The 13,283-nt window shown below is 42.0% G+C and overlaps 1 protein-coding gene across 3 annotated transcripts in view; it reads left to right on the forward strand.

Moving 5' to 3' along the window:
• The window catches only part of myo1b (myosin IB), a 57,245-nt gene that overhangs the window by 25,535 nt on the left and 18,427 nt on the right, over nt 1-13,283 (forward strand). For all 3 annotated transcript variants that reach the window (XM_054614782.1, XM_054614784.1, XM_054614783.1), the window contains exons 4-10: nt 258-352; nt 3,756-3,860; nt 5,195-5,241; nt 7,260-7,323; nt 9,153-9,251; nt 10,457-10,560; nt 12,586-12,733. In XM_054614782.1, coding sequence (XP_054470757.1) covers nt 258-352; nt 3,756-3,860; nt 5,195-5,241; nt 7,260-7,323; nt 9,153-9,251; nt 10,457-10,560; nt 12,586-12,733 — 662 coding nt within the window. The remainder of the gene's footprint in view (nt 1-257; nt 353-3,755; nt 3,861-5,194; nt 5,242-7,259; nt 7,324-9,152; nt 9,252-10,456; nt 10,561-12,585; nt 12,734-13,283) is intronic.

A 13,283-nucleotide genomic window follows, 5' to 3' on the forward strand; every position in this document is an offset into this window, starting at 1 on the left:
CGGCGTTTGCTAAATAAAGCTGCAAGTCTCTCCAGCTCTTCGGCTGTTCTGCAGATGCATCCTAGTTTCCCACGAAGCCGCGTGCTATTGATTAGGATGGACGCCATGCGGCCTGGCACATTACTGTATTATTTCCCTGAACTTCTTTTACCACAGTATCTCTCCCAAACTATCCTGAAAAGCACTGGATGTCATGTAAGCTGAGGGCATGTAATTGTACTGTTAAAACTGATGACTTTGTGCTTTTTGTCTTCCAGCTATGCTTTGGCAGATGAGGCCTACCGTTCACTGAGGGACCAGGACAAGGACCAGTGCATCCTCATCACAGGGGAGAGCGGGGCTGGGAAAACCGGTGTGTAGCTCGATGCTAACTCCTTTTTATCATCTGTGTACTCCAGGTGAAATGTATTTCTCCATGTCAGGCAACATACGCTGGGGTCCAGCATCACCCTGCTTCAAAACGATGCTAGGATCCTACCTCACCTTAAAGCTACTGATATCAGGAATACATTTGTTCCCATTAGAAAACATGAAATGCTCTTCATCTTACTAAAATAAAAGGAATTTCTGTTCATCCAATTGACTTCACACTTGGAGGTGTAATGTTGAGGACCCAAGGAAGTGCAGTGTGGAGTGTGAGCTCATGAGATCTACGGGACAGATTTGTTAGTAGTACAATATGTGCACACTGTGTAGAATATTGAGAGGGAACCCCCAATTACTGTTAAACTGCTGATCGGCGTTTTAGGTCACTAGCTCACTATCTGTTGCAAGCTCCAACAGGGCTGGCAATTAATACCAGCCCCGGGCCAAATTGACCATTATTTACCCAGAGAATTAGATCAACCTTCGAGCCAAGGCGGAGGGCAAACAAACAGTTTAATTGTTTTATGAAAAAGTCGACTCAGTTGTCATGCTCCCATGGAGCGGAGCAGGAAGTCGCTTCTAGGACACTTTGTAAATATGCTGCAGCTCCTGTATCTTCAATCACGACCACGACCAATCAGAGAAAGGTTCTTCTTCTTCTTTTTATTTGTGTTGTTTTGCAGATCACATTCATAAAACCAATTTGAAAGATGCATACCACCATCCAATGTGTTGGGGTGTGTAGTCTGTTGTCTTAAGAGTGAGAGTTTGGGTGTGGTGTTGGGGTGAGAGACCCAAAGAAGCGCAGTGTGAAGCTGTCTGGATGAGCAGTTTTTCAGAAAGCAACAAGCGGCAAATCCAAATACCAAGCAATCAGACCAATCGACTTTTTTAAATGATCCAAGAACAGGAAGTCTTAGCTAATAGGTCCCAGGAGAGTTAAAAAATCTACCATCAGGCCTTCTCGTCTGTTTGGCCCCTCTCGTTTGTAGTGCTGAACAAACGTTTTGTTTTAATTGTAGTCAAACGGTATTTGTAAAGGCAGCTGTAAGATAAGAGTTGTTATGTATAAAGCCAAAGAGCAGATTGAAATCAGATGTTCCTTTTTTTTTTTTTTTTTTTTTTTTAAAAAGCAGCTTGATGCAAGTTTTTTGAGAACGTCTTGTTCGTACATGAAACATGACTAACTCTGTGATGACCTGTATTTGGAGATAGTGTTAAATGATGGAGGTAGACAAATTAAAGGAGACAAGCAGCTTACAGATGGTTTCCTGATTTGCTGGCACACTCGCGTCTGTCAGAAATATGGAGCCTACTGATGTTGTAAGACGCTGTGTTCATGTCCCTGGTTTTTTATTTAGTTGGTATCACAGTAGTATGGTATGGTCAGAAGGAGTCTCGCATACCTTACAGAAACCCAAGATGAATGGAATTTCATGTAGGAAGGAAGTCTCAATTTATTACTAAAATACCTTCTTGTACAGTAAAGACACAGACATACATTCATACTTAGAATTTCAAAATGGAACCTTGCACTCGTCCTCACTCACTTTATGCTTCAAACTCTCACAGACTGGATTTGCATGTGTGCGACAGACTATTAGTGTAGGAGTGATTTGTAATCACAGCATTCTGATTTAAACTGGCCATGTGGCTTTAAATCGAGGGGCGAGAAGCATTGGGAAAAAAATAATTAAATCAACATTACGTTTTTACACTGTTCTCTCTGTTGGAATATTTATTTAAGACCTGAATATTATGCAGCAAAAAAGTTCCATCAGAGTTCTGGCTTTCCCCCTCGTTACTTTCATTTTAATTCGTCGCCCAGCTGTTTCTTTGTGCACTACTGCACTGGTGCCAGATCCAGTGCCTGTATTTATAATGTGCCGCACAGTTTTCATGCTGTTGATGGCCTTGCACTATTTGCTCATTGATCTCTGGCTGTGGCTCATATTTAACAACATGACTTTCCCCCTCCAGCACTTTGGCAGCAAACATCAGGATCCACGAAGCCACACAGCCATTTTAACAAGAGCCACTGTCAACACTGCAAGATTGTCGGTCACACACAATAATAATCATTTCAGTAGGGTAATGCAGTGATGGAACAATAAAACCGAGCCAGTGGGAAAGCACAGTACAGTATGGCATATTGTGTTTTGCACTTGCCTTTATTTGGGTTCTCTCAAGCTCTCATGGATATTAAAAAAAAAAAACCCCACTCCAAGAAGCTGTGCAGCCAAGTCTAGGAGATAAATTTGGATTTCAGTAATCTCGTCGTCACCGGAGCTTTGCGGAGGAATAAGGCCATCAAAAACGTGCATACCCCATCGATACGGGTCATTGGCTTTAACGTCTGTTTCTTGTGCTCCGTCTTCCTTTGGCTCCCGTATGAGCAAGGAGCTGTGACGAACATTATTATCAGATGCCAGCAATGGCGTACAGAAGACATAACAATGTTGTTGTTTTTTCTCCGAGAGATGACAGAGGAAGTTTATTTTGCTTCCCTGAGACATACATCTTCTTTTTTTATTTTTTTAAGATTAAGCAGTGTGTGTACCTTGTTACTCAGCTGAGCAGGGGCTCTTGATCTCTGCATTTTCTTCTTCTTTTTTTTTTTTTTTTTTTTTTTGCACACCTTCTTGTACATTGGCAAAATGTATGAGCGTGTCTGGAGCTGCATGTACGCCAGGCTCATCAGCAGGCTGGACCAGCGACTACTGTCAAGCTCTCTTCTATCCCTGCTTGGCACACACACACACACACACACACACACACACACACACACACACACACACACACACACACACACACACATCAATTCTAGTTCTAGGTCAGTGCCATCTCACTGGACAAGAGAGATGATCCCCGATGGCAGCAGTCATCCTACAAGGCATGTCACTGTGTGTCAGACAGCACAAGATGTCTTTTTGAGCCTGTGTCGGGTTTCTCATCCAGAATTTCTTTTTGGGGGGGGACGAGGACGAGACGAGACGACACACACTGAACTCACAAGTCACTCTTGTGATCTTTGGGATCAGCTTCAGCTCTGACACGAGAAGTGGATGAACAGGGGATCATCTCTGTCGATCCGAATAAAGTCACGTTATTGAAGTGGATCCTCTCGGTTCCCAGTGAAATCAGTAGTTTGAATGATGATAACTTGATGCAACAATGGTCTAACTAAACAAACTGGGTCTCCATTATGCTCTATTACCCGAGAATGATGACCCACACCCTACCCTTATGGGTGTCTGGGGGGATGAGGTAAGGGGAATTTTTAAAGGGGGAATGGTGAGAAGGGTGGGCAGCCTCTCTTGTTTCGCTCTTGTCATGTCTGGCAAAGGCGTTGACCTACTATTTGTTGTGTCTGCATGTGTGTGTTCCAGAGGCCAGTAAGCTGGTGATGTCATACGTGGCAGCGGTGTGTGGGAAGGGCCAGGAGGTCAATAAGGTCAAGGAACAGCTGCTGCAGTCCAATCCCGTGCTGGAGGGTGAGTGAGCGACATTCACACTCATTGCTGTCTCATTTCAAATGCTCGTCAAAAGTCAAAATGAGTCTACTTTTGCTAAAAATTTGGAAAACATAAATTGTGTTACATTGGATATTTGCAACCCTGTCACCCACCCTGCATAGAGCTTCACGACAATCTTTAATATTTTTGTTTGGTTTTGGGACACGTAATGACCAGAAAAATACATTTCATCACCGCAAAACTGCTGATTATTAGCATAAAAAAACCCACATTAAGTCACACAGCAACTGCAAAACTTTTAGATTCAGCCCGAAGACACCGACAAACCACATCAACATGGGAATCGTACTGTCGCTGACAAGTAAGCTGATCAGCAAAATAACTTTAAGGGTTGTAAAGATTCTGTGCAAAACACTCTTTTTATTCCTCTACTTCTCCCTAGTACACACACACACACACACACACACACACACACACACACACACACACACACACACACACACACACACACACAAACATACTGTCTCAATCTCACAGCTCAGTGCTGGCACAGAAACAGCTGTACTTTAATTGGGGGCAGTGGACAGGAAATGCCCATGAATGATGAAGCTGTATACCCAGAGTCGCTGCAGAAAAACCTGCACATCTGCGAGAGTTTAGCTCCCACCAATGTAATTGGTGGGGGGGGGGGTTTATCATGCTCGCTCTCTGGGACTCTGCTTCGCGCTCTTTATTGGTACAGTTATTGGTCTCATTTGTTGTCAACCAACTATAGAAAATGCACATTAATCAGCCGCAATCAAGCTGATATGCTAATAGCGCTGTGACGCATGACGTATTAATAGCATTTTAATGTATAAATGTGGGCAGAAGCAAGAAGGCTGTGGGTTGAAAAAGGCTGATTTATGCACATAATGAGGCCTACGTGTGTGTGTAATGCATTTTTTATGATCACACTCACTCATACAGTCATACGCTGCAACACTGTGTTTAAACATCATGTTTGTGATTGTTTGTTGATAAGCAGGGGCACATATTGAAGCACTTTGACTCGAATGTGGTGTGACAGCAAAGTTCAGCCGCTCCTAAGCCTGGAAAGCCGCGGTGCTTTGCTTAATCCACCCAGAATTATGGGGCTTCATCAGTACAAATAGCTTTGACATCCAGTCCTTATATGATTGAAAGCTAGCTGGACTGGGGCACAATGTTGAGGATCATTAATATGTATTGCAATATTTGTAAACAAGCTTTGATTTGTTTGGATGTTATCGGCTATACCGTTATTTAAAGTGGATGAGAATGAATTATGCATTGTTTGCAATGTTTTCACCGTGTCCCATTATGATTTTCAGCCTTTGGAAATGCCAAAACAGTGAGGAATGACAACTCCTCCAGATTTGTAAGTATCTCCTTCAGAACTGATAAACAACTGTGTGTCATTTAATGAGACGTTTGCTTCTCAAATGAGGCCTTATTTGCAAAAAAATGATGCACAGATTGGATGTTTTCATTCAGAATTCATTCAAGCAAGAACATCATCCACCGCTTTACTTTCATCTGCGTTTTTTTTTTCCCCTCTAAGTCCCAAAATCTTTTCTTAATTCCCTACTTTTGTGTCCGTCTCTATGTCTGTTTTAATTTCTTTCTTCAGTGAGTTTTAATTTCTTATTCATGTGCTTGCATCAGTCGGACTCGCACTTAATTAAACTTCTAGTATAGATCTATAATGGTGCGGTAGCTTATTTTCCTCTTTTCTACAATTGTTGGAGCTTGATCAGTTCTCACAGAAATTTTATCGAAACACAACAATGGTTTACGAAAAGGTCTGCAGGTTTTTTTTTTTTTAAATATAAACTGGTTTGAGGCTTACGAGATGTCAAGGCTGATGTTTTCCGTAGTGGCATGGCCTTAAGTGAGGCATGTTAGTACATGTTTCACAGCAACGAATACAGAAAGTAACGTCCTTTAAGGGGATTTTCTTCCCTTGTATTTTCTAATGTCTTTTCCATATCACGTGAAGTCATGCAGCATATTGGATCTGTACCCGCCCACGCACTGCTTCAGTTACAGCAGGCTTTGCACGCATGATACATTTAACTTGCACATGTTAATTATGCGAACGCTCTTTACATAAAGCACACAAAACAAGACCTTTGACGTACACTGCTGTTCATCAGCTGCAGAGTGCGGTCAAATGCCACAGCAGACCAAAAGCACTGAACAATCACTTTGTCCAAACTTTCGTGTATATTTAATATCATTTCTGCCCGTCTCTCCAACTGCACATATATCAATTGACTGATTGATTCCCTGCTGAGGTTGGAAAATGAGTAAGCTGAAGAAATACGATGCATATCTCTATGGCAGAGATAACATCATGAGAGTGTTTTTAGTGTACAAACAGATCCAGGAGAGGATTTCTCTCCAGGCAGTGGAGGAATGAAAGGAGACGGGCGTTTTGCTTTTTGTTTTCCCAAGGATGCCATTCTCACTGTCTGGCTCGTTATTTTCAGGGAGGCCCCGACTCCAGCAGCATCAGCCTGCTTCAGGTTCCTCCCTTATGTCATGACATTGCATCAGGTTACTCCCAATCACACCGACACTTGTGTTCATGTTCATTTTTCTAACATGTGGGTTTATTTAGCTGCAAATTCGAAGAAAAATGAAAAAGTGAGTCAGTTTATCTGAAAACTTCCAGTACTTCCCAAAAGTCTGATTGCAACACCATTACACCGTTAAACTTGTTAGACCAGCCAGTAGAATCTAGCAGGCTCGCTGCCAATGTGCTTTTCCAATCCAAATTTTAGGTTTCCTTTTAACGCTCTGTTCAATCATCTACCTGCACTGGTGCACACAAACACACGCCTGGACGTGCAGTGGTAACAGGGAGTTTGGCATTATAAAGGATTATGCCCCTGATCTGTTTATATTTAGGTAACCTTGGTATAAACCTCTGGACAAGGACCTCAGGCCTACACGCTATGTGCCAGTTCATCAGAGCTCCATCAGTTTATCAGAGACCTCAGAATAAAACTGTCTCCTCATTTTGCTGAGTGCAGCAGGCTAGTTGAGATTGGCTTGAGCCCGCTCACCAGTAGAGCACGGCCTGATCTGAGGATCTGTCTGCTATTAATACATCGGGGGGAACAAACACACACAGGACTCTGTGTTCTAGCTTCCAAGTTTCAGATCGAAGGAGAGAGACGGGCTGAAATGCTTTGTTTTATTTCTCCAGTAGAGATAACTTGGCATGGTTGGGTGGGGGCTTCCTCTCTACACAGTTATTTCAATTGAACCGTTTATGATTGGCAGCTGGTGCTGAGTTTTGGACCCAGCTCACGGTGTACAGTGTGTATTAAAGTTCAGTTTCACCTACATACACAAGTGTTGTTCTAAATGTTGCACTTTTATCCACAGGGAAAGTACATGGACATTGAGTTTGACTTCAAAGGAGATCCTCTGGGTGGAGTCATCAGCAACTGTGAGTAGTAGTTGACATTACAGTATCCTTAAAACACAACATAGAAATCTGTAAAATTGTACACACCATGCTTCATCTTAATCTAGCCATTATTTTATCTTCTTTTAGTCATTTTCTTGTCAACCTGACAACGATTCATCCCAGCAACATAGTTAAACAGTATCATTAAACACACAAGTCTCTTTTATCTATCCTCAAAAGTTTTCAAATTGTTGAGGTGCAGCTCTGGAAGCTTTATTGTACCCAATCTCAGACCGAACAGGGCGCACTCCTCCTCCCTTCTGTCTTTCACTCCTCAGATCTTTTCTCTATTATCTTGCTTCTGTTCACATTGTTGCGTCTGCGCTGACTGCTCCGCCAGAGGTCACAGAAACAAAAAGGGGAGCTGATGGCCGAGACACAAATGAACCTCTGTGTGTTGACTCGAGTCAGTCCGACTACAAGGGACTTTCTGTGAAGAAGAGCCACTGACATGTGACTGCTTCAGACAGGGCCGGCTGGCCTGCTAGACAGATGGATGAGCCTGGATTTATTTCTCTTCACCTCTCTGCTCATTATTTTTTTTCCCCCTAGACGTACATCCGTCAAGCCCTCGGTGCTTCCTACAACTGAGATTAGATGGCTCTACTTTTTTTGAAAACCCAATCCTCCGTAGCTTTAATGATATAGTGGAAAAGAAGTTTTTGGCAGCCAAAGTCAAAACATAACAGGATATTGTTCCCACATTGCTACTTTTAATGTGTGTTTGCATTTCCAAGGGAGAGAAAAAGATGTTCAAGGTTGCTTTACTACATAAGATGGAAAAAGCTGTGGCTCAGAAGCAATGAAAAGATGACTGAAGGGGGTTTGGCTGGACACAACGTGGAAGGTCACTTCAGTTCGCTTAGTTTGAGAAAACTTCAGAGACTCTGCACAGACGTAAATCAACTGCGACCACGTATATAAAAAATGTTCGATGCAAAGCAGAAATGAAGGAAGTGGTATTGTTCTTATCCTCTCTCTGCGTCTTTGACCTCAGCTCTATATTGCTGCTGCCAGCCACTCAGTCCTGGGTGTTGTATTATTGATGCGCTTGCTGCTTTAGAGTCACTTATGTGATCCATGGCCAGATTCACACAGAGCCTGACCCAGCGATAACTCTGACAGCCCCAGGTCTCTGTGTAGGGCTCTCTTGTTAGTGTATCCACAGTTTCAGTGCAAAGTGACCACTCTGTTCTCTCAGCTACCACATACTGGTGAGTCACAGTTTGTCTAAAGATCAACCAAAGCCAGGAACAGTTCTCTTTTTATGGCTGGAAATTTGACTGTGGTTAAAATGGCAGTTCGCGGGGATACTTTTTCCCTCAGTTCATACAGTTTAATGTAAACTCCTAAGTCTCTCCTAAAATAAGACAAATTGGATGCTGTTATCCAGCCAGACTGGCAGTGAAGAGGATCTCAAGCAGCCGCAGATGCAGAGCTCTGCTGTTGGTCTTTAATTAAATCACACTGAGCCTAATGCGCTGAGCAGATGATGGGTCCCCTTTTAATCAGGTACTGTTGCACTTGGTCGGTAGCCTGGGAGAAAGGGCTGATGTTTGAGATCCTTGTGTGGTTCTCTCCTTGTACACTTCCTGTAGTGTGTGTGGTGTGTGTGTGTGTGTGTGTGTGTGTGTGTGTGCAAATAACATAAGCTTGGTCACTTTGGCAACTTGAACACTGTAATTTGAACCAAGAAGCCCTCGGAGTACTTCCCACCACTGAAACCTTTCCCGTTAGGACTATTATCGGGAAATATCTTTTTGTCATCATGTGTCATTGTTTCCTTTTGTTGTTCTCTTCTCTTTAAGATCTGCTGGAGAAGTCACGTGTGGTGAAACAGCCGCGAGGAGAGAGGAACTTCCACATCTTTTATCAGCTCTTGTCTGGAGCCTCCGATGACACACTCAGTAAGTCCTGAAAACACTGGAAAGCGTTCAGTGGAAGCATTAATGCATTATCTTTTTAAGTGTAGATAGTAGCAAAACTTATCTTAAAGTGCTCCTGGATCTGAGAGAAATGGCAGTTTTTAAATACTTAAATGGACCCTTCTTATCAGCCCAAACCACAAACTGGGGTTGTGATATATTTAGCCTGATCGCTTGAAATAACTTCCAGTCTCAGAATATACACATATCTGCTCACAGGAACTAATTAATCAAACATCACAGTAGCTAGCTGAGCAGTCTACTCCAAAGGAAATTGAACTCACCACCATTGTAGGACCTTCTGCGGTTTGTTTTAATTAAGGTGTCATACTCCATGGAGTTTGTGTTTCCTTATTTGAATTTCCAATTTAATCTAATTTACCTCTTTTTAACTGTCATCTGGAAGCACCAGCATGCCATCTTACATAAAAACATTTTCCGGCATTACTGCAGCTGCACACAACACATGGCCGATGCATTAATGACCCAACCTTCCTGCCCAACAAACAGCACAGAGAACAAAGGCTAGCCGTGAAACCTGTTCCCTCTATTTGCTTTTTCGGTGGACAGAGGGCATTGTTTTTATGTCCGGAACGCTGGATAACAAAATAACGATCATTGACTCATTGATCATTGAGAGCACACACACACACACACACACACACACACACACACACACACACACACACACACACACACACACACACACACACACACACACACACACACGTACACACACATCACAGGGGCCTGATTCAGCTGTAGTTAATGCAGCCGCTAATGAAATCCGACACATGCACCCACCAGAGGAATAGATTTCTTTGCTACTAAATAGGATGGGGGGGGGGCAGCATTTGATCTTCCACAATAGTGTTCACAGGAGTAACTCTAAGCGCATTCACGGTGTAGAAATTGTGTTTGGAGTGGGTTGGACAGGTTTGTATTCAGGGCATGGGTGTCAAATTGGAACCTTTTGTACCTTCAAGTGATTCTTTTTTTTTTCTAGAAGGTCCCTGGAAAATTAAGCTCATAACAATATTGGTTTTTTTTTAATTAGGCACCTCCTAGCTATGGAGCGTGCAGTTGTGTAATGTTTATTTAATGTAAATTACGACTTAAATTGCCTTCAGCCAACCAGCTTTAAACAAATGTCGTTTGGATAGCAATCTGTGTGTTTTGTGTCACAGAGAAGCTGAAGCTGGATCGAGACTTCAGCAAGTACAACTACCTGAGCCTGGACTCCGCCGCGGTCAACGGGCTGGATGATGCGGCCAACTTCAGGACAGTCAGAGTGAGTAGTGCACACACGTATTTGTTTGAATGATATTGTACTTAACCCTAATTTTGATTCTCCCAGATTATATTTTACGAATTGGCTCAAATAACTGTTAGTAGAAATGATCTAACTTGTCCAAAAAACAATCCTGATTAACAAAAGAACAGACAAACAAGAATACACACTCATCATGAGCAGCACCACGCTCTGACGTACAAAACCGTCTTTCCTTTGCATCATACGAGATCATCTGCATCCTATACAGAGGATACAGGAAGTGATTTCTCCTTAACTTCTGGATTAAACAAACTAACAGAGCGTACGGGTATAAAAATATAAAAATCCATCATCTGGATTGTGAAAACACTCCGCAACAGACCTCCCACATGTTGCAAAACCAGGTGAACTTTAAACTGAACATGAACTTGAAAGGGAACTTAAAAAAAAAAGAACTGCTAGTTTTGCATTGATTAAACACGCGAGAGTCCTTGTGCAGCATTTAAATAAATGGCAGAAATGGTTTACCTTGGAACAGCAGCATGTCTTTGGGGAAAACCACTGGAGACAAGGCAGCTGCTTCCTTTTATTAAAATAAGCTTGTGCACACACATTCAATATCTTGCCCGCATGCACAATGCCACCACTTGTTATCCTTACTGGCGGTGAAACATAGTGGAGGATGTTGTGTCTATAACAGACTTCTTTTCGACTGCACTCTATTGTTAGCGGCCCTGCTCCAGCACGCTCCACTCAGCTACTGCATTAGCCTTTGCAGTCCGTTCCATCACATTCTCCTTCACTCGTTTCCTTGCATTTCACATCCTGCTTCTCATCACCTCTCGCATGGAGTTTTCTCAGCGTTCCCCATACAGCTGCGTTTCACCAGCGGAAACACAAGGGGACATTCCTACTACACAATGGGTCTAGTCTTGCTATGTAGACAACGATGGCCACACTTTCTCTTTTGGTTTACCATTAACTATGGTACTGAGTTTAATATCAACACATATAAAAAAAAAAGTACGACAGCCAGTGGTGGAAAGTAACAAAGTAAACTTCCTTAAGTACCATACTTGCGTACAGTTGTGAGGGACTCGTACTTTTACTTGAGTATTTCAATTTTCTGCTACTTTATAGTTCAACTGAAATATTGTAATTTCCACTTCACTACATTTAATAACTTTGCAGATTCAGATTAATAATACAAAATATAATCAACAAACAGATTATGATCGATGGAATATAATAAAGATTATTCTGAAGTGGGCAAGTCTGCATATTGTATTACTTTACTTTTGATACTTTAAGTATGGTTTAATACAATACTTTTGTACTTTTAGTTTACTTGCATTTTGAATGTAGAACCGTTTACTAGTAAGAGAGTATTTCTACACTGCAGTATTGCTATTTTTGTTCAAGTACAAGAGCTGAGTACTTCTTCCACCTATGACCACAGCAAACAAGAAACATAAAGCCCTTAATCAATCCTCTGTTTGTTAGCTTTGTAAAGGAAGTTGTTTCATATTTGGCACTTGTGTGGCGGTCTGGGATTCAGTTAAGGGCATTTAAATATTGAATTGGGTAATTTGCCGTTTTTTAATGGAGAGATGATGGGTTTCATGTTTTTTTTTTCCTCTTTTCATGCCACTCATGAATTATGTAAATCAAATGGACTCTTAGTTTAGCCTGGAGTCCCTCAAAATAGAGACCTCAGTCAGATGAGACTCTTCTCTTGAATGAGTGTTTTAAAAAAACATGGTGCTCTGTCTGACACAGCTTATTGGCGGGTGCAGCTCTGCCTTGTTCAATCTTTTTTTCTCATTTGACTATTTCAGTTCATCAGCATAACAATTCTGGCTGCAGGCCTTTCAGAACTCAGCCTTTCAGAACTGGTGTTTTTGCACAGTCATAGACACTGTAATTACAATGCATTTAAACCTGAGTTCCCCTTTGCAACCCTGTGCTCATGTTTCTTAATAAGGTTCAACAACATCAGCTGACTTGTGACTCATTCTTTTTTTTTTTTCGTCCCCCCTCCAGAATGCCATGCAGATTGTGGGCTTCATGGAGGACGAGGTGCAGTCGGTGCTGGAGCTGGTGGCGGCCGTGCTGAAGCTCGGCAACCTCGAGTTCAAGCCAGAGTCGCGCTGTAACGGCACCGACGAGAGCCGCATCAAAGACAAAAACGGTGAGTTTGACAGATGACAAGGGGGAAGCAAAGAATCTCTCCTACATTAAAATATCTCTGATACTATTGAAACACATTTTTAACGTCATTTTGACGATTAGGCCTCATGATGTAGTCGTGTGCAACTAAGCTGTCTGTGTGTTTATTTATGTTCAGATAAATATCAGACAGGCTGCATAATTGGATTAATTTGATCATTTTATTTGAATTATTTTGATTTATTGTGAATATTTTTACCTTTTTAAACCTTTTTGACCATCATGACCTACTGGCCTGATGTTGAGCCACTGCCCCCTATTGGCTGCTTTGACCTCTTCCTCAGTCATCGCATCACCTATTATGTATTTGCGTTTTATGATTTGCGTGACACAAGCTTGTGTCATCATTGCCACAGCTGTTCTCTTTAGGCAAATAATACATTTACATATTTCCCTCCATGACATTGGCATGATTCATCTCAGTGCCACTTTTGTCTTTTTTCTTTCACATATGAATCACTGGCTTTTTGCAGTCACATTGCATGTTTCTGTATGCTGCCTTTTTGGAAAGT

This window comes from Anoplopoma fimbria, chromosome 16 (genome assembly GCF_027596085.1).
Source record: "Anoplopoma fimbria isolate UVic2021 breed Golden Eagle Sablefish chromosome 16, Afim_UVic_2022, whole genome shotgun sequence".
Taxonomy (NCBI): domain Eukaryota; kingdom Metazoa; phylum Chordata; class Actinopteri; order Perciformes; family Anoplopomatidae; genus Anoplopoma; species Anoplopoma fimbria.